The following is a 21,248-nucleotide window of genomic DNA, read 5'->3' as shown; positions in this document are numbered from 1 at the left end:
ACCCGCGTACCGGTACGTCATGGGTCCTTAAGTGACAGTGATCCATGACGTACCGGTATGACATGGGTCCTTAAGAGGTTAAGAGCGAAGGGACCCACGTCGCTTTTAAAGCGACCCAGGTCGCTACTAAAGGGACCCATGTCGCTCTTAAAGGGACGGGAGCCAAGTTGCTCTTAAAGGGATGGGACCCAAGTCGCTCTTAAAGGGACGGCACCCAGGATTAAAGTTAAAAGGAAGTCACTGGTAAACGGGCGCTCTGGAAGTCACTGGTAAAGGGGCGCTCTTTTCAAGCACTATGTATTTCCCTGGAAATGCAAATCTAGTTATTTATTGTAATGCTGCGTTTACACGGAACGATTATCATTAGAATTTTTGCATAAACGATTGCATTTGAGCGATAATCAGACCGTGTAAACACAGCAAACGAGAAAACGACGAGTGAGAAATCGTTCATTATGATCTTTCAACCTGTTCTTAAATCGCTGTTCATCGTTCGCTGAAAATTCGCTGATCGCTTTGTGTAAACAGTCTTTCACCGATTTACCCTATGTAAAAGATGGGCTTAAGCGATCTTAAAAATTAATGCAATAACGATTTTTCTTACGAATTTTCAAACGATTTTTCTAACGATTTATTCGTCTAAATGCTGATCGTTATAAAAACCAAATTGTTGCTTCAAAATCGTTAAGCGATTGATTGGGCGAATTATCACTCCGCGTAGCAATACTCTGCTTTGTCTACTTTACTGGGCAACTTAATTTCAGTCTCTTGGGTCTCTAGGTTCCAACTAGGCCATCTTGATGATCTCTTTTTTGTGTGCAATTTATATTTATACTAATTATACACTTAGAGCAACCTGACATTACTTTATCCCTTGTTATCTAATATTTATCTGTCTTGCAGGTGGAAGGATGGGTACATTCCTCTTCCTGTATGTTGCCGTGTCTCTCCTGAGGACAACATTCAGCTGCCCTGAGGCATGCTCCTGTGTGGATAAATACAATCAACAGTTTGCTGACTGTACGTACAAGAAGCTACAAAAGGTTCCAACTGGGTTTCCTTCCAATGTCACCACCCTAAGTCTTTCAGCCAACAAAATCAGTGCTCTAAAGAAGTCCAATTTTGTAGGGGTGCCACAGGTGACATCTTTGTGGTTGGCTCATAATGATATTAGTTCAGTTGAAAGGGGCACTTTAACAACTTTAATTAATCTTAAAAACCTGGATATTAGTTTTAACCAACTAGTGGAATTCCCTTGGGAGGACCTAGCCAGCCTCCCTGCCCTTCAACTGATAAAAATGAACAACAATCGAATGGTCAACCTACCATTGGATGCGTTTAAGAACTTGAAAGATCTTAGGTCTCTTCGAATAAATAATAATAATTTTACTGTAATCCGAGAAGGAACCTTCAAGCCTCTTGCTTCCCTTCTGCACATTCAGATCTACAATAATCCCTTCCAGTGTACTTGCTCACTCATGTGGCTAAAAAAATGGATTGAAGAAGCTCAGATCACTGTGGCAGATAAGGATTTAATTGTATGTGCCTCCCCTCAAGAACTTCAAGGGAAGAAACTTATTTCAATTTCAGATTTGCCATGTGGAGCCCCTACTGTGCAGTTAAGCTACCACCCTAATCTTGATAGCACCGAACTATATGATGGGTTTACTCTTACTTTAAACTGCTTGGTTAGTGGTAGTCCCAAGCCAACGATCCAGTGGAAAGTTCGCAATTCGACCCAAGAAACTGAGATTAAGTTGCCCAATGAAGTAGCCAAAGCAGAGTTATCTAAAAGTTTTCTGGTATATCAGAATGGAACCCTGGTCATTCCTCACCTTAGCAAGAAATTAGAAGGGGCATACACTTGTATAGCCACAAACGAGATGGGAAGTAGCCAGAGTTCGGTCAATGTCTCTGTGGCAGGAAGTCAAAAATATCCCACAAAAGTAGAGGATCCAGCAGCGGCAAAGATACCAACAGACACCAAAAAGATAGTGGATAAGGACATAGGGAACAGCGTTCTTAAAACAGACAAAACTGAGGAAAAACTGAATTCTATCTTAGCAACATCTTCAACCACTGGTACTGAGGATAACAAGATAAATATGGTTGAAGACTATTCAAATGAGAAGAAATGTGGACCCAGAGTAGGAGGTCTACATGTTTCTAACCATGCATTCAATGAGAGTAGCAACTTAAAACCTCACGTGTTTGATCTGGGGGTAATAGCTCTGGATGTATCAGAGAAAGATGCAAAGGTGCAAATAACTCCATATAATACACATCCTAGTAAACAAAACCTTAAGATGCTATATCTCTGCCAGGAAAGTCCTAGAGGTTTTTCTTTGGTGCAATGGTCAGAAATTGAGGATCGAGTTAACTCCTACTGGTTTCAGGGGCTGACACCTGGCACCAACTATTCTGTATGCTTAACATACAAGGGAGAAGACTGTCAAGTGCAAGTGGTTTTTACTACTAAGAAAGAAGTTCCCTCTTTGATCATAATCATTGTGGTGAGCATTTTCCTTCTTGGTTTGGCCACCATACCTCTAGTTGGAGCCACATGCTGTCATCTACTTTCTAAGTATCATGGTAAAAATTATAAATTAATAATGAAGACGCAAAAGCAGGATCCAATGGAGAAACACATAGCTGCTGATTTCGACCCCAGATCATCTTATGTGGAGTCAGAAAAAAATTTTGACCTTAATGAAGCTGGAGAAGAAGAAGGGGAAGAAGAAGTAGAAGCAGCAGCACCAGTGGAAGAAGATGTTGAGAAGCAGGTAGAGGGTAGTGCATTAGATGAAGCTCTTCCAACCTCTCAATCCAAAATCAACCAGGAAGATTTTGAGGTGGGATCTGAGTACAGTGACAAGCTCCCTTTGGGAGCTGAGGCTGTGACCATTTCTGAGGAAATTAATGGTAACTACAAGGAACCTGCCCGCTGATACAGAAAGAGATATCAAGATATCACCTTCATTTACTCCCTTTAATTTATCCGCAAATGTCTTCAAGAGTATGACCTACATTTCACTAATTCATCAGTATTCCGGTGAAACCCCTGCAAGAAAAAAAAATGACTCTCCTAGAGTCTCCAGAAATATTTACAGGTGAAAAGAGGGATGCAAAGCATACACACAAGTTAAGAGGTGTGATGGATAAACTTTACGATTAACCGCAATGACAATGTTCTCAATACTGTTTATCAGCCTGAGAATATTAGCAACTTAGTACTCACCAGTCTAAATGCTCAAGAATCTGCCCATTCTAGCAGTAGACAGCTCTGCTGATGGTTTCATAACACTGCACATTTGTATGCATGCCCTGTGTGTCGCATATGTGTGTGCATCAGTGTTTATGTAGCAATGTATATGAATATGCCACAAAACGTGTTCTTTAGGTTAGTCTATTAAAAAAAAAGTGTGTTAATGTTTTGCTAACAGGTGAGTGCACTGTGCGTATATATTTATAGGTAAATGTATATAAAAGTGTTTCAGGAGAGAGAACTTACAACATAGCATGGTGTATACCTGCATACAAAACAGCCTCCTTATGCATATACAGTATACACATTCCTAGCATCCAAATTATTTGCAATTTACCTTATATGTCCAAGCATTTGCCTCACATGTATAAATTAAGACCAAAAAAAAAATGTGTACTTCGCTGAAGTTTTGAAACCACCAAGATGATGAAACAAGGACAGCAAAATATACTACGGTATACATATGTTTCTTATCAAATCATGACTGCAGCTACCCAGTTCTTTCAGATGCATATATAAGCCACGACTATCTTTTTTATAATGCATGATCACATGCTTCTCCATCACCAAGGTAGAAAATCAGATCTATGTGAATCCCAAGCAGATCTAATTACAATAAAGCTGGAGGATTATGGAAGAAAAATGAACAAGAAGGGTACACCTGCTCTGCATCATCTCCAAGCTATAATACTGTATACAACCTTAACTGTGCCTCCTGGGACTACATCACTGTCCCTCTGCTGTGAGTCAAAAGGACACACAGTTAACCTCTCACTGCCCTAAAAAGATGATAGCACAACATTTCTACGGAGAGAATTCTTTGTTATCTTAAGTCAGAAGGTGTAAAGATGTATATTTGGGGTCACGGATAAAGTGAATGAGGAAATCAGCATTGAAAATAGCCTGCAGTCTACTATGGACATGTAGTTTACAATTCTTTTGGCTACAAGTACACAGCATCTGTTATAATGTTCTGAGTAGGGATCAGTTACAAATTTTACTTATAGATTTTTCCTATTACATACTGTTTTTATGCTTTTTGAACTTGTAAACGATATTTGGTAATGTTATTACATTTTTTATTGCTTTCTGGTATAAAATGACAGATATTCCTGGTGTTATTACCTGGAGAGTCCTGTTTAGTACAATTTTACAACTGGGATACTCTACAAGGTAGTAAGAAAGAAATAGTTTTAATATAAATTGTCTACTGGACCCACAGGCCCACAAATGTATATTCTTATTCTAAACTGTACCAACTTTGGCTTGCCATTGACTGGCACCTATAATGTGAACTTGTTAATGCAGGTATATACTATATGTACAGTATAACAATGCATACATACAATCTGTATATGTGTATACCACACATATTCATGCACTTAATTGTAACTTTCTCAGTGCCTGAACCATATCCATTGTTGAAGTTGTACAAGATTTTTACTTTTGTACTAATCTTTTTTGTTGTAGTTTGATACTTTGGATATTTTGCGTGTTTTTTAGTTGTTGTTTTTTTTTAGTAGTGACTTCTTTGAATACTAGGGGAATAATATTATTGTTACATAGGACAGTCTTATAAAACATGGTGCTCACTATACTAAGTTGTGGAAAAATGGTTTGTACAGTAAATCTAGAAAGCTTCAGCGGGTCATTTACAAATATTAAGAATATTGCAGAAAATGTATAACTCATATGAAATAAAGCAACTATTGCATCTACCTAAATATAATTTTCCATTAGTACAGTCTTACTAACTGGCATTTGACCAATAGGGTTACCATTTGTGTGGGCTATATTTCCATAGAGGTAGTTGATAAGGAAAAAAAAGGACAAGGGTCCAAGTCTAACCTATAACTGTACTGTCATGGTTCAGAGGAAGGTGAATGCCAATTGCCCTATACTAATCTATTCCCAATTCCAATTCTAGCAACCAGAATAAATTAGGATCCAGAAAGGAATCTAGGTCCTTGTTGTTTAATGAATCAAGCATCACAACATCACATAGCAGACAGTTCCATAGTCTCATTGCTCTTTGCTCATTGCTACAGTACAGAATTCTGTGGTGATGGGGATGTTTTCTTGTCTCCCTAGGTCCACACCTATATGTAAAACAACAACTAGAATAATATTTGTCTATTCATGTATTTGTACATTATAGATTTCTGAAAAGTATACAGTATATAAGATTAGGCCTCTGCAAATGTGTACCTGAGATTTCTCCCAAATCTCATTACTTTATTACTGTACTGCAAGCTTAGTGATAGCAGTTAGTATCTGGCCATAATAAATCACATCAGCATCACACCACATGGGGAAGTTTGCTGCATTGTGCAGTTTACTCTAGAACTCCAGGGGTGAGGTTTTGATGGGCCATGTCCCCTTGTCATGAGATAGGGCACCAAGCCACTTTTTCAAGGCCATGGTATCAGATTTGACTCTTTGCTCTAAGTGAAAGAAAACCTAACTACTTTTTTTTAGTAACAGGTTTATCATCAGTTTCCATTTAAAAAAGGGCGGCATAAAAAAGAATGGTAGAATCTGATATTATGGGTAACCACTTTACCTTTTTATTATACCAGGTTTGTTCAATCTCCCCCAACTGTTCTGAGATGTGCAAACAACTCAGACAGATTTATACATCCCTCTAGGCTGTCTCCCGCCATATCCATCTTTTTACAAAGAACATAAGCTTAACTATAAAAAATTATTACCACTACACAACACTATACCATTCATCTTGCTCAAGTTAAATCTAGAGTCAGCTGTTTTTTTCTTCAGTTCCAATGAAAGCAAAATGGCTTGACGTAAGTGCAGGAACAGTGCCTCTACCCACTGTGCATGACTAATGATAAATCTGGTCCTTATAATAGATAAATGATCCTCCAACTAACCATAAAGTGTCTATAGTCATAGAAGACACTACTTTGATGTGACATCTATAGTTCTGCTGACATTAAAGTTTAAGAATCATTAAAATCTTCATAAATTATTCATTTATAAAGTGCTTAGACAGACTAGAAAGGCAGCGTAGTGACATACATATAGGCACAATGCATACAACATAAGTAAAGTGCCACCTTTTGTCAAAAAACTTGACACAGCCATTAACATTAGGTGATATACCTATTGACACCATTGTAACAGGGGCTTGCCAACTCCCCAAAATGATTAGTCACTGGCTTAATCTGGCTTTAGAAAAAAGTATTACTCACCTGCCCTGATCCCTTGTTTCTGCTGTCCTACAGCAGCAGTGCACAGTCCCAGTAGCTGAGCTGTCTTGCTTTGTTTTGGACACACAGGAAATGCCCAGTTTCTGATCCACTGTCTATAGATGCCAATAATTGGCATAATTGAAACAAAAGCAGAAAGTGCTGATCTGGTAGAATAACAGTGGCACGGTTTCAGGACAGGTTAGTATAACTTCTTTTTCTTTGAAAAGTCCCCTTACAATAAGCAGATCACAGGGATCCGCTGTTATCACTACATTATTCCATCACTTAATGATTATTGAGGGTCCATCCTCATGAACCCCCACCAGTCATGACAATAATGGCAATGTAGCTAGGATGTAATGCTGTGTTGACTTTAGAGTTTTTCCTGCACAGTGGCATACTCAGCAAGCAAGCTGTAAGGGAAGTGCAGTTGGTCCCATTGAATACTCCACAAAGCAGTTCTCTCTATATCTGGGCGACCAGGGACCACTCTGTAAGGAAAAAAACGGTAAAGGGGATGCAAGAGTGCATTTACCATGTGTGCTATTCATTCTGATTATTGGTGGAGGTCCCAAGGAATGAACCCCCATCCAATCATTAAGTGATCCTCCTATAATCCCTCCGAACCCCAGCCAAAGAAATGTAATATTACACAGGCATCACTGACATGAGAGGGGTGTTCATGTAATGTATTCTCCAGAGAGAATAGCCCTGTGCAGCTTTTTGCAGGCATTACCTAACTGGTATATATGAAAATCTAATACCACTGATTTACAAACATTACAGCATTCAGGGGAGGGAAATATGGTCATACTGTACATTCCATACCTTTATATCTATTGTATATTTTGGATGAAGAAAATGCACTCATTTTCTATGTCTAAGACAGTGTCAGTTCCCAGTAAATGGGAGTAGGGGAAACACATGTAACTTCTTTTCAGGGCAGTTCAGCTCCAAAGCTCCCATTGAAGTCAATTGGAGCTGCAGGACCAACCCTTTCCAATGCTTTCCATGGCTCAGTGAAAACCGCACGGAGACACTTCACATAGGCCCATATTTGCTTTCAAAACAATATAAGTTTTTAAAGGATTATCCAGCACTACAAAAACATGGCTACTTTCTTCCAGAGGCAGCACCACTCTTGTCTCCAGTTCCTGTGTGGTTTGCAATTAAGCTCCATTTACTTCAATGAAACCCCACCCAAACTGGAGACAAGAGTGGTGCTGTTTCTGGAAAAAAGTGGCCATGTTTTCGTAGTAATGGATAACCCCTTTAAGTACAGTTTTCCTAGAATGCAGTGAAACCTCCCCAGAACAAAAAAAACTCTTTCAAAGAGGCACACAAAAACAGACAGGTTATAATGTGACAGATTTGCAACTAAATTATAGCCTGTGGCCCACCTCTCATTCTAGCCAGTGACCACCCTTTTTAAGTACCTCTTTTGTATAAAACGCACGCCTCACCTATTAGATACTACCCTGCTGTGCCACACAGAATGAACCAGAGCTCAGGACAGCACCAATGAGCAGAGGAGAGGAGGGAGCCGAAGGAGGGAACGCAGCTGCCAAACATTCAATTTTTATGCTTCCTTCTTCCCATCTCTGATGTATCTGCTGATTTTATGCAATGCAGAGAAGCAATGTGCTACTTACTGTAGGAAGGGAGGGAGCCAAATAAGGGGACTGTCAGCTCTATGTGCAGCAGACATCGTTTTGTGTTTTAAGAACTATTTATAATTTTATTTTTTATCAGACACACTTCCATAAAAGATCATTTTTTGCCCATTTTTTCTGGACAAAATCTTAACTATATCTACTGATCTTTTGGCATACATGTTAATCTCTTTATATCCAATCTATAGTCTGTATTTGGTTTCCGCTCTACTGCCTACAAACCTTACAGATCTCTCCAAAGCTTTAAAGCATCATATACTGTTCTCTCTTCTTCTCACTATGACCATATTTTATATTTTTCACAATTGACTATGTACTATTTCCCTAAAAAATGTGTATTGTTCTAAGTAAGATGTTTGTCATTGTGAACTGTTGGTTAAGAATACAGAGGCACTGAGATATGATGTATACAAAACCAATAAAATGCTGTAATAACAGGAAGACTGGAACTGGAGATTATTTTTCAGTGACCTCCAACGTGAACAGCATTCATTCCCTACCTCTGTGTTTTCTGCTGTTTTCTATCTAGCTTTCACCAAGGTCTTTTATTATCTCCTCTTGCTCGCTCAATTCTATCTCTCTAGATTTATTTCTATGTCTCTGGAATCATATGCCCATATCTCTCAGGATAGTCCACATAAGGGAGATTAATATGCCAGCATGCAATTCAGTGTGCTCTATTCTGCCACATAGTTCACAAAACCATTTGTCAGAATGTAGGAAATACTGAATCTCATGCTGATCTTCCTTTATGGACTATTAGTTTGAGGAAGTGGACCAGTCTCCTATGAGGGATTGGGCCAGTTCAGTTTTTGTGCCCTTTACCCAAGGAGTGCTGCTGTCTTATTTTACTACCATCTTTCCCTGAAAATAAGTCAGACCCATAGATTAATTTTCGTTCCCAAAGAGGCACAGCGAGGAAGATTGGTAATCGGCACAGGGAGGGAGACTGGTGAGCAGCAAAAGGAGGGAGACTGGTGAGCAGCACAGGGAGGGAGAGAGGTGGGCAGCATGGCCAGGGAGATTGGTTAGCTGCAAGGGTAGGGAGAGAGGTGAGTGGCACAGGGAGGGAGCGAGAAAAGTAAGCTGCATGGGGAGGGAGATTGGTGAGCAGCACTAGGAGGAAGATTGTGATCAGAATGGGGAGGAAGTGAGATTGGTAAGCTGCACCAGGAGGGAGATTGGTGAGCAGCACAGGGAGGGAGGGAGGGAGGGAGAGAGGTGAGCAGGATGGTGAGGGAGATTGGTGAGCAGCACTAGGAGGAAGATTGTGATCAGAATGGGGAGGAAGTGAGATTGGTAAGCTGCACCAGGAGGGAGATTGGTGAGCAGCACAGGGAGGGAGAGAGGTGAGCAGGATGGTAAGGGAGATTGGTGAGCAGCATGATGAGGGAGATTGGTGAGCAGCACAGGGAGGGAGAGAGGTGAGCAGGATGGTAAGGGAGATTGGTGAGCAGCATGATGAGGGAGATTGGTGAGCAGCACAGGGAGGGAGAGAGGTGAGCAGGATGGTAAGGGAGATTGGTGAGCAGCATGATGAGGGAGATTGGTGAGCAGCACAGGGAGGGAGAGAGGTGAGCAGCACAGGGAGGGAGGGAGAGAGGTGAGCAGCACGGTGAGGGAGATTGGTGAGCGGCACTAGGAGGAAGATTGGTGAGCGGCACTAGGAGGAAGATTGGTGAGCGGCACAGGGAGGGAGGGAGAGAGGTGAGCAGCATGGTGAGGGAGATTGGAGAGCAGCACTAGGAGGAACATTGGTGAGCGGCACAGGGAGGGAGAGAGATGAGCTGCATGGCAAGGGAGATTGGTGAGCGGCAACGGGAGGGAGATTGTTGAGCGCAGGGGTGGATTAGCTTTACCATAGGCCCCGAGCTGTTCACCAAGCTTGGGCCCCTCCACCCCACTGTAACTATGGCAGCACTAGCGTGGTGTTCATAGTACAGGATAGATAATGTCATGATGCTCTGAATTGTGCAAAATTGCTGTGATTTTTTTGCCAAGAACTGTAGCCAGGAGACAATACACCACTTAAAGTATAAGTCTTTTTGGGTGGCCATGGGTCCCCCAGGAGCTAAGGGCCCCGGGCTACCGCCCAAAACGGACCTATTATCATCCGCTACTAGATGAGCGGCACGGGGAGGAAGAGAGGTGAGTGGCATGGGGATTGATGTGAGCAGAAGGGGAGGGAGAGAGAGAGGTGAGCGGCACGGGGAGGGAGATTAGTGACCAGCATGGGGAAGGAGGGAGATTGATGAGCTGCACCGATGGGCGGGAGAGAGGCAAGTGGCACGAGGATTGATATGAGCAGCACGCGATAATCAAAGGGAGGGAGGGGGTGACCGGCGGGTGGTGGTGGATGGCCTTACTTTTAGTGGGGCGCCTTACTTCAGGGTGGGGGTGCCTTAATTTCAGGGGGGATGCCTCACTTTGGGCTACTTGGTTGGGGTGTCTTATTTTAGGAGGATGCCATATTTTCAGGGAAACACATTTGTTGGACATTCTTTCAAGAACTGCATCGAAAATATGGTTAAAAAAAAAAGGACGACACTTCATATGACAGAAATTACCTTTAGCTATTACTCTGGTCCCTGTACTATTTTCCTTATTTTAATGTACATTATTTTCCAGTTCTTTGCACATGGGATATGATGTGAATTAGATGTGGAGATTTTTCTGCTCCAGGCCTAAGTCTCACACATAGGATTTTACAGCTCCTTGCACGAAGGGTAAAACCTGTCAGTTCCAGATTTCTATCATGTTGCTCTGTAACTCCTGCCTTAAATAATTCCCAAGGGCATCATCATTGTGCAAGAGCTAACACTCTAGATTCTTTATTGGGAGTAACCTTGGCATATCCCCCACTCTTGTCTTCCAGTTCCCTCTCTCATTGTCTCTCAATTATTCTGTCAAATTCAGGAATGTTCAATAGAGGTGTGAAGTCTCCATGTGATAAAAAGGAGGCAGATGAACAATTTCTAACAAAGCACCTGACAAGAGGCAGAAGACATTTAAACAAAGTCATGGGTGGAGAAGACACTACTGAGTGACAGAAGAGCAGGTCACGTGTCATGTTCTGCAGGTTTGTATACATGCGCTCACATTTACAACAATATCACATATTAAACTTTGTTTAATACTTATAGAATGATATCCACATCTATTTAGATTTCAATGAGGTGGTCATCAGTGTCCTCCTGTCATAATAAAGTCCTACCTTCAAAATACAAACAGGAAGCCACAGTGTTTTCAGAATGCCCCCCCCCCCCCCAGCTATATAACAGTTGGCGTTGACAATGTAGGAAACTCAATTAATATTAACTAAAATTTCACCTTTTTATCAGGAACTCAATACATGTTGGGAGAGGCACTCAGCTGCACACTTGTCTTTCTGCTCATTCTAGTGATCACTCAGGGTCTATGACATGTCAAACTGTTTTTTTTTTAAGTCAGAGGTACAGTTTTTTTTTTAAGTCAGAGGTACACTTTAAATATTTTATGCTAAATTAAAACTGTGAATACTGTCAACATGGTGCTGTTTTGCTGTCAACCATGTTGGTGACAAGACAGGAACATCTCTTTAGATTATTTCATGTAGACAACCACTATTAAAAAAAATGTTTTTAATGCTAAATATAGAAGCCAACAGATTGGTCTCAGCACTGGTGACTGAAGAAAGGAAGTTGCTTAGAAATGATACTAAACCTTATTTAAAGGGGTACTCCTTATCTAAAGGGGAACTCCAGCGGAGAAATTCTTTCCAATCAACTGGTGCCAGAAAAGTATATAGAATTTTAATTTACTTCTATTAGCAATCTCAAGTCATCCAGTACTTATCAGCTGCTGTATGTCCTGCAGGAAGTGATGTATTCTTTCCAGTCTGAAGAGCAGGAGAGGTTTTCTATGGGTCACGGAAAGAGGGGGCAGCAAAAACATTGTGTCAGACTGGAAAGAATACGCCACTTCCTTCAGGACATACAGCAACTGATAAGTACTGAAAGACTTGAGATTTTTTTTTTTTAATAGAATTAAATTACAAATCTTTAGCCCTTTTTGACACCAGTTGATTTGAAAAAAAAAAAATAATAAATAAATAAAATTCTGCCTGAAGTACCCCTTAGGACAAATCCTCTGTTTATCCAAGTTACTACAGTAGCATGGTTTATCTTATTAAAGAGGTGCTCCAGCATGGGGGCACTTTCTGGGGGGGACTGGGGAGGAGGTGGCTGAAATAAAAGATGTCCACTCACCTCCCCAGTTCCAGCGGCGGGTCACTCATCGCGGCCCTCCGGTACCCGGTTCCCAGCCGCTTCCTGGTGTCTGACGCCGCCCGAGACTCTACGTCTCAGGGCCGCTCAGCCACTCAGTGAAGGAGGCGGGATCCGAGCGGACTTCAAACGGATCCTGTCTCCTTTACTGAGTGGCTAAGCGGCCCTGAGACGTAGCGTCTCGGGCGGCGTCAGACACAAGGAAGCGGCCGGGGACCGGAGCGCCGCGATGAGTGACTCGCCGCTGGAACCGGGGAGGTAAGTGGACGTCTTTTATTTCAGCCACCTCCTCCCCAGTCCCCCCCAGAAAGTGCCCCCACACTGGATAACCCCCACATTGCAGTTTTCTGGAAAACTGTTGCTGCAATTTTTGTGCCCAAACCAGAGGTGGATCCAACAGGAAAGAGAGATACAAGTCCTCCTTCTATATTTTGCATCCTATGTGAATCCATTTCTAGTTTTGGCATAAAAGATGCAGTGACAAAAAAACTAACTAACAAAAAAATTGCAATGTGTGATTCCAGCCTTACTTCCAAAGGTTAGGATCAAAATAGATTCCTGATGGCAGAAATAAACTAGTTGTTCCTTATGAATACACTCTTGGATGGGTCAGCTGAGGGCTGCTAAAGCTGAGAAACATGTTCTTTTCACTGAATAATATGTGTGGCTGAACCATTTCCTTCATGCATTCTAGTAATATTGTCGTAGACAATGGTCACATAGCTTCCCATTCTATGTATTATTTCCTCTCCTGCAACAGTCCACCAGCCATAGAATTTGCACTGCTGATGTATCAGATGAATCACACAGAATTCATGGTTTAGGTAATAGCCTTAGTCATGGCACTTATGTCTTATTTTCCGACTGTTTGTAAATCTTCCTCCCTCCCTGCCTCCCACCCTGCCTTCTAGTCTCTCACTCCAGTTCCTGTGATTTCAGGCATTGCTCTCCATGTCACTGCACACATCTCTCTTGCTTCCTGCATATGAAGCTCTCCCCACCACTCTGTCAAATCCCCCAGGCTGTGATACTTGGAAAAGCTTTTATCGGAGGTGTGATTATTATCTGACCTCAATCTGACAGCTGAGGAAGAGGAGTGTGGTGGGGAGAGTAGGGGGAGGATGCCAAAGCCAGGCAAGGGTTAAAAGGACAATAATGAAACACAGGACCATGGGCGATTAACACAATTAGAACACCGAAAAGAGAAGTAAATGTAAAAGGCACAATGTGATAAAGTAATTGTAAAAAAATTGTAAGGCATATTCTTTCGAAAATTGAGATTTTATATAATAGATAATCACTGATGTCTAAGCTATGGAAAGCTCTTTGTAGGTACATGGATACATTTTACAATAGGAGCAAATATACTAACCGATGTGAGTTGGCTTTAGTGGCCATTGTCAAGAACATAGCAATAATATATACATAGCAAGTCCAAGAACTGCTGTAATGTTCTGACAGGGAGTAACATTCTGTCATCTGGGACTCACATAGATACCCTTTATAATGTTCCTTAGCTAAGTGCCTCCTACACAAATAAATTATATCAAAGTACTGCCAAAGCTATAATGCTTATTTAGAGTATAGCAAGGCCACAGTGGCAGTAACACCAGAGACCTGGCACATATTCCCTGGGGTACCTGTACCTGTATGTACCTTAGGTTGAAAGCCATATCTTACGGTCCATTTACTCCGAAAGATTATCTGACAGATTATCTGCCAAAGATTTAAAGCCAAAGCCAGGAATGGATGTGAAAAGAGGCGAAATCTTAGGCTTTCCTTTATGACCTGATCTCTGCTTATAGTCTGTTTCTGGCTTTGGCTTCAAATCTTTGGCAGATAATCTGTCAGATAATCTTTCTGTGATGTGTTCTACAATTTGGGCTTACATCATGATGGGAATTATAGTTTCCCTTATGTTGGGGAACACTGTCTTTACCTTTTCTTTCAGAGCACTTTTTTTTTAATATAGAGTGAAAAGATTTGAGAAATGAGCTCAAACTTATTAAAAATATCATGTGACAAAATAGTAAAGCCACATACGTTTCACCTAAGGTGTTTCTGCAGTAATTCCATTGTTCTTCCTCCATACATTTACGTATAAACAGCCCTTAGTTATTAGTACTAAGCTGAGATTTTACTGCTCTTTTAATTAATTACAGTCAGAGCGCTAAGGGGCTGTCTGTTATACGTGCCATTCACTATTACTGGTCAGTAGAGACCCATAAATGCACTTTGCCATATAAGCCATAAATAAAAAAGGCAACCCATTGAAAATGTCAGCAGCTAGTTTACATCATCCTAAAGGTTGCGTAAAATGCAATTCCATTATCAAGGAGAAATCTGCTATGTTCTGTAACGTTCCTCTTCTAGGCCTCCCTTATAAAGATTATAACACTCTCAGCTAAAAATAATCTTAATTTAACCAGCACCTGGACTGAATTATGGGGAAGGCTCCATTCCAAATAGGAGTATGAAAGTTTAAGTACATTTAATATTTACTACTTTATTCATGTCTTTATTTCTTGTATGACACAAACAATCACTATAGATACCACGTTTTGACCCTATGTGAATGGGTACATATATATATTACAATATGTAGTTATAAGTAGCATTGATTGTTAATGTAAAAAGGTCCAGAACATTTAAAAGTGCCTAATAGAGATGAGCTAAGCTTGAGCACGCTCAGACTTGTCCGAACCCGTGCATGCAGCATTTGATTACCGGTGGCTGCGGAGGAAGTTGAATGCAGCCCTAGGAAGTTCTGGAAAACATGGATACAGCCTATGGCCTAATGGCTGCATTCACCTTCTGCAGCCACTGGTAATCAAATGCTGCACGCTGGGGTTCGGACAAACCCGCTCAAGCTCGAGGTTCGCTCATTTCTAGTACCTAGCATTAAAACTGTCTATAGTCTGTCTACAAAACGGAAAGTAAAACAAAAAATATATCATATAAACTACTATCTTTAACTATGTCATGTAAAACTACTATCTACACACTTACATATGTATACAAACAAATGGGTAGAATCATGGTTTTATTGTACAGCACAATATAAAAACACTTTAAGCATACTTTATTATACTGGTAAATTACCTTCCAAATCCATAAAAGATCTAGAAAAGACCTAACCAGATCCCCATGATCATCTCTAAGGAAACTCTAAAAGCCAAAATAGACCTGTCTAGAGATAGGAGGCTGAAGTGTAGACACAGCATTTTGTAAACAGCATTTTGGAAGCAGTTTTCTTCCTTTTGGGAAAAATCTCTTTGCATAAAGTGATTCTGTACTACAGCACTGACAGAAACCAGGCGGTGGAGGAGGGACAAAATAGAACAGGCTGTCATGTTTTTTTTGCTTTAAATCTGGCTAAAGATCAAGTTTGGGGCTGTACCCAGACAGAGGAGGAAGAGAAAAGGAGTTTTTTTTTTATGTTATCTGAATAGCGTGGAAGAAGCAGCTATATTCAGGTAAGAGGAGTATGCCTGTGAACTCTATATTGCATGGCATTGCTGAAAAGCTCTTAAAAAAGAAATATAAAGTTATGGTTGGATATAATAGGCCAGAAGTGGTAAAATAATTTACAGCACAAGAAACATTCCATGATAGAACAACTGAGGAGGAAACTGAAAACTGAAGCATCACAGAGCTCAGCAGGACAGTAATATTATATAGTGATGACAGAGATGGGGGGGGGGGGGCTTTGTTACTGAGCGGAAATGAGAGCTTTCGTCTCTCCTTATATTCCCAGAACATTTGGTTGTGTCATGTGAAAGGAAAGTGTGTGAACAGGGGTTGGCAAATGTCTTACAGTCTCATTGCCAAGCACGAGGAGTATATACAGAGCTCAGAGAAAGACGGGATCAAGGACAAAGATATTTAATAAGAAAAGGAGGAAGGGATTAGAAATAAGAAGGGAATGTTGTGGCTCCAAACTAGGATTAAGTTAGAAATACTGACCTAGAGACACCCTGATGAAACATGCATGGCAAACACATCATGGTGGTAACTGTGCAACCTTGTTGTTTACCAGCCGATGCACCGTAGTGAAAGATCAACATTTCTTGAATGTATGTAGTAGATATGAATCACATATTATCAATAACTGACCATTTGTCCCAAATCTCCTCCACAGTCCTTTCTACATCATGGGTACCTTTATTCTTTTATTTGCTACTGTTGGATACTTATGCCTAGTACCAAGCACATCTTGCCCTGCCCGCTGCCAATGCACTACTACAGCTCGCCCTTCAGCAGACTGCTCATACAGAGAACTAATGCATGTACCCCTAGGTTTTCCGGAGAATCTAAATCAGCTAACCCTATCCGTCAACAATATTGATGAACTTAACAAAACCTCCTTTGCTAGTATTTTAAAACTGACCTCCCTGTGGCTGACATATAACAGGATCACCACTATACATCCTGGCACATTCCAGGTTATGACCGGTTTGATAAATCTGGATCTAAGTCATAACCAGCTTGTTGAGTTTCCATGGATGGATCTTTCCACACTTACAGATCTTGAGCTTCTCAACCTCAACAACAACGAGCTGGTTACCATTCCTTTTGGAGCATTCAACAACTCTAGAAGTCTAAGATCTCTGCAGCTCAGCAACAATCGGTTATATTCGTTACCTGAGGGTCTTTTTGATCCATTGACCTCATTGTCACATGTTCAGCTTCATAGGAACTCCTTCCATTGCTCTTGCTCCTTGGCATGGTTAATAGATTGGATTGAAAGAACGTGGATCACAGTTGACAGAAAAAAAGAAATAATTTGCTTATCTCCAAGGGAATTAAAGGATATTTCATTTGACAAGGTACCTAACTTAAAGTGCAGAAAACCAATGGAAATAATGAGTGATGATCCCTTTTGGGGTAAAACATTGTTGCTTTGCAAAGAGGTAGGAGCGCCTTACATTGTGATAAATAAGGAAAAAGGCTACAATGACTTGGAAGTAGCAATTAGGAAATATAAGAATGGAAGCGTTACTGTAACCCCCATTAAGCAGGGGACAGCTTATATCTGTCGTGTATCAAACTACACAACAGAAAATACTGAGGAGATCTCTGTCACTCTCACTCATAACCAAATTCCAGGTTGGCAGGAAGACCCAGAGGAAAAAATTTTGCTTCTTCTAGTGTCAGGAAAAGTTGGGTCAATCACAAATACAGGGACATCAGTTATAGTTATTCCTATACTATATTGGCAGACATTGTTTATAGTATTATGGCATAAAGTTTCATGATTACAGTTATATCTTGCATATAAACTACGGTAGTGTATACATTTGCAGCTTGGAATTCAGTTTGTATTGTGAACACTGTACAAATATATGGAAGACATAGGAAATAATAAGTAGGCAACACATATTTAGTAGTTCATATAAAACATTAAACAAGGAAGCACAGTGAGTTTACTGGACACACAAATAAGGTCATCAAAGTAATTTAAGATAAGTTATTGATAACAATTAAAAACAATGTTCTAGAGAAGGAATACATTTTACTAAACTACAAAAATGATGGGGCCACCATCCCCCTACAAAACCCCACCCTGCCCAGCAGTGCGTCTAGGGGATAGGAGGAAAGGGATGGGAGGTAGACTATGTTACTGGAATGTCCATGGTTGTTGATCGGGTGCTATTTAGATGGTGGAGGAGATCCTCCATTGATGGTTCTGGAGCCCCGATAAGTAAGAAGAGGTGGGTTGTGAATAAGAGTGTATGCAAGACCCCAGCGAGCCCTGGCTAAGTGAGAACGTGCTCCTTTTGGCGATCGACCATCTGCTGGCATCAGATGAATTCCTGGAAACAAAGAAAAGGTGCTCAGTAATTTGTGACATTTATGATGTAGAGTTGAACTTAAAGGGAATGTGTGATCAGAAAATAACCTATTGTTTAAGTCAAGTTTAATGTTAAACATATTTTTATTTTTTTATTTTTTTGTGATGTTTTTCTAGCTTTCTATCTTACTATCTGTAAAATAATCCTTTGATCTTGTAGTATTCATTATCACCACTTGTTTTCAAGGCTCTATTACACAGAGAGATTATCTGGCAAATCAATGTAATAAAGCATATACTCGTTCGTTGGCTGATCGCGGTCTTTCAACATGTTAATAGATAATCTGCAGCCAGGCGCCCATCTCATTGCTAGCAATGTTCGTGTAGCCCTCACTGCACAATTATCAAGACGTCTAGCAGGCTCGGTAAGCTTTTTAAAACAGCTCTGGCAAGATGGCACCCCCATAACAATGTGCAAAAAAAAAATCAGAAAATAGAATAAAAAATAGAAAAAAGAACATGTTTTAGTATCAAGCACAAATCATAAAAGAAAATGGTGAAATAATGAAAAGTACTCAGTTAAGAAGAGATACATCAATGTCATGCTTAAGAGAAGGATGATGTACAATGAACTACTGTATGGTTAGAAAATTGTACTGATAGGTTTAGATGAATAAGGAAATGTATACTCACCATATAATTTAGGATTAGGAGACTATAGTAAAGTATAGTATACAGTAAACTTAGGAATGGTCCTGGGTGAGAATGCAATGTGGCTAGCAGCAATAGATTTGAGTGTGGTGTATCTTAGGGGACATTTATTAAGACTAGCATACTCATAAGCTGATCTAAAATAAAGCTCCATCCCCATTCATCATGCCGATTTTACTAAAAGGGGCATCTGCATGGTGGGCGCGGAAATCTACACCTGTTCCATAGCAGGTATATATTTCTGCCATAGTTTACACCTGTTTTCAGGCATAAATCATGATAAATCAGGTGTGAGAAGAGGCCACATCTCCTCCCCAACTTGACATACCCACAATTAATGACATGCTTTATGGCAAGCCTATTGGACATGGTGATCATTTCCAGACCATATTTTTTTGTATGGGACACATTTGTGAGCATGCTCAGTGGGCTGTTTCCACAGAGGAGGGAGGGATGAGTTGTGAGCAGGAGTTATTGTGTATAACCCGGTTATCTATACACTGGTGTCACATTTTACTATATTCCTGTCTATATTGATAGGAAGAGCACTGCTGGGAAATGATCTGTACCGAAAACTGTATGTCTTAATCCCTTATTTCACAGGACAATTTAGAGGAGCAAGCGAGTGCCGACCTATTACACACACACCGACAGCGAGCAGGTAAGAGCGGGGGGTGGGAAGGGTCACAGGGAGCTGCAGGGGGTTGCCCGGGCCATTGCTAGATAAGAAGATAGCGGCGGTCTGCCCATAGAAGATAGCGGTGGTCTGCTGCTGCCGCCCCTATTGCACGGAGCGTCAGCAGCAGAACATTGCCAGACTGATCATTTGTGTCTCAGCCTGTTGAAAGACAACGATCAGCTGACATCATGCATGTCAGCTGATCATTGTCTTCTATTACATGAAGCAATTATCAGCCGAATACTTAATAGAGCCTTATGTCCAAGGGTGGCCATACACCTTCAATAACTGACGTTCATTTGTTCATATATCTCCCCCAATCCTCCCCACACACAGGAACGTTTGTCTCAGCCAAGCCATCCTGTGTTCTCTATGGGTTTATAACACCTGACCTCTATCTCCACTGACTTCATCTGACAGTGGACGGTCGTAAGAGCCTCATACACCTACTGGGTATTGCCAACAAAAGGATAAAGTGTATGGGTACCTTAAAGTGACACTGTCACCCCCTTTGTGCATTCTGACATCTCTACACAGGTGTAAAGGGTAAATTTAGCGTTTTTCATACTTTATTTTATATCTTACATCATGGTGCTTGTTCAAGTAAAAAGTGTCCTTTTATCAACTGCAGATTGTATTAAGTGGGCGTGGCCTCGCGGCATTAACACCACTTAGCCCCGCCCACAACGCCACAGTTGGCCCCGCTCCCTCGCCGGCCATTGGAACAGGCTGGCCAAAAGGTATAGACCCCACCCCCTTTACGGCAGCCAACCAATGGGCGTCAAGGGGCGGGACCAACGGGCCGTTGTGGGTGGGGCTAAGTGGCGCTAATGCCGTGAGGCCACGCCCACTTAATACAATCTGCAGTTGATAATAGGACACTTTTTACTTGAACAAGCACCATGACGTATGATATAAAATAAGGTATGAAAAGTGCTAAATTTACCCTTTACACCTTTGTAGAGATGTCAGAATGCACAAAGGAGGTGACAGTGTCACTTTAAGGCCCTTTTACATGATGCTATATTCTACAGAATGGGGCAGATATCGCCCCATGTAATAGAGCCAGCAATCAGCTCATGAATAAGCTTGCTCATTGGATGATTGCTCACTTAAAACCTGTCAAAAAAGGAAAAATATCTACCACACAATCATTGAGCCATGTAATAGGCCCTGTAAGCGTGCGCTGCACTGCAGCCGGTCCAACCGTGTTATACCGCCTCTACTAATACCAATATTGTATGAAACATAAACATAAGTATTGTGTTAGAATCCATAGATAAGGTAGTACCAATTCTGTGTGTGCCTGAGTAACTATAAATGCAGGATATTACTCATACTAGTGGGTAGATAATACAATATAATTCTTCAGACTAATCCTAATGAAATTAGTTTTTTCTAAATGGTCTATTATTTTTCTACATTAAGTTAAGAAGACATAATATCAGCACTGCAGAGTGGAGCAGTAGCCCTGATTTCATTTATATCTTCATGCGAACAAGTAAACTACATTTATTTGCAGAATTGTTAGCAATAAAATCTACATGTATATTTACTTCATGAGTTTTCAAAGTATGATCCCTTCTTTACAAAATATATTCTTTATAAATGTGTTTTTATGATACCTTATAATGATAATACACAAATGC

General features: G+C 40.8%; 3 protein-coding genes across 5 annotated transcripts in view; 2 read left to right on the top strand and 1 right to left on the bottom strand.

Moving 5' to 3' along the window:
• Positions 1-8,583, top strand: part of LOC138799671 (immunoglobulin superfamily containing leucine-rich repeat protein 2-like) — a 120,414-nt gene extending 111,831 nt beyond the window's left edge. For all 3 annotated transcript variants that reach the window (XM_069981183.1, XM_069981175.1, XM_069981166.1), the window contains one exon: positions 904-8,583. In XM_069981183.1, the coding sequence (XP_069837284.1) occupies positions 912-2,948 (2,037 nt within the window). In that variant the 5' untranslated portion in view covers positions 904-911 and the 3' untranslated portion in view covers positions 2,949-8,583. The remainder of the gene's footprint in view (positions 1-903) is intronic.
• A 7,211-nt stretch (positions 8,584-15,794) lies between these two features.
• On the top strand, positions 15,795-17,682 carry LOC138799707 (immunoglobulin superfamily containing leucine-rich repeat protein 2-like). The gene is made up of 2 exons (XM_069981229.1): positions 15,795-15,891; positions 16,557-17,682. Exon 2 carries the CDS (start codon positions 16,570-16,572, stop codon positions 17,671-17,673), a length of 1,104 nt encoding a protein of 367 aa, XP_069837330.1. The 5' UTR covers positions 15,795-15,891; positions 16,557-16,569; the 3' UTR covers positions 17,674-17,682.
• Positions 17,683-17,824: 142 nt separating this feature from the next.
• Positions 17,825-21,248, bottom strand: part of STRA6 (signaling receptor and transporter of retinol STRA6) — a 62,572-nt gene continuing 59,148 nt past the window's right edge. Inside the window, exon 18 of the mRNA XM_069981195.1 lies at positions 17,825-18,231. Within this exon, the coding sequence (XP_069837296.1) occupies positions 18,068-18,231 (164 nt within the window). The 3' untranslated portion in view covers positions 17,825-18,067. The remainder of the gene's footprint in view (positions 18,232-21,248) is intronic.

This window comes from Dendropsophus ebraccatus, chromosome 1 (assembly GCF_027789765.1).
Source record: "Dendropsophus ebraccatus isolate aDenEbr1 chromosome 1, aDenEbr1.pat, whole genome shotgun sequence".
NCBI lineage: Eukaryota > Metazoa > Chordata > Amphibia > Anura > Hylidae > Dendropsophus > Dendropsophus ebraccatus.
The sequence above is the reverse complement of the archived record's forward strand: the minus strand, read 5'-3'. Positions and strand labels throughout refer to the sequence as shown.

What these genes read in the sequence shown, in the direction of transcription:
- LOC138799707 (XM_069981229.1), top strand. Translation starts at nt 16,570, where the DNA reads ATGGGTACCTTTATTCTTTTATTTGCTACTGTTGGATACTTATGCCTA.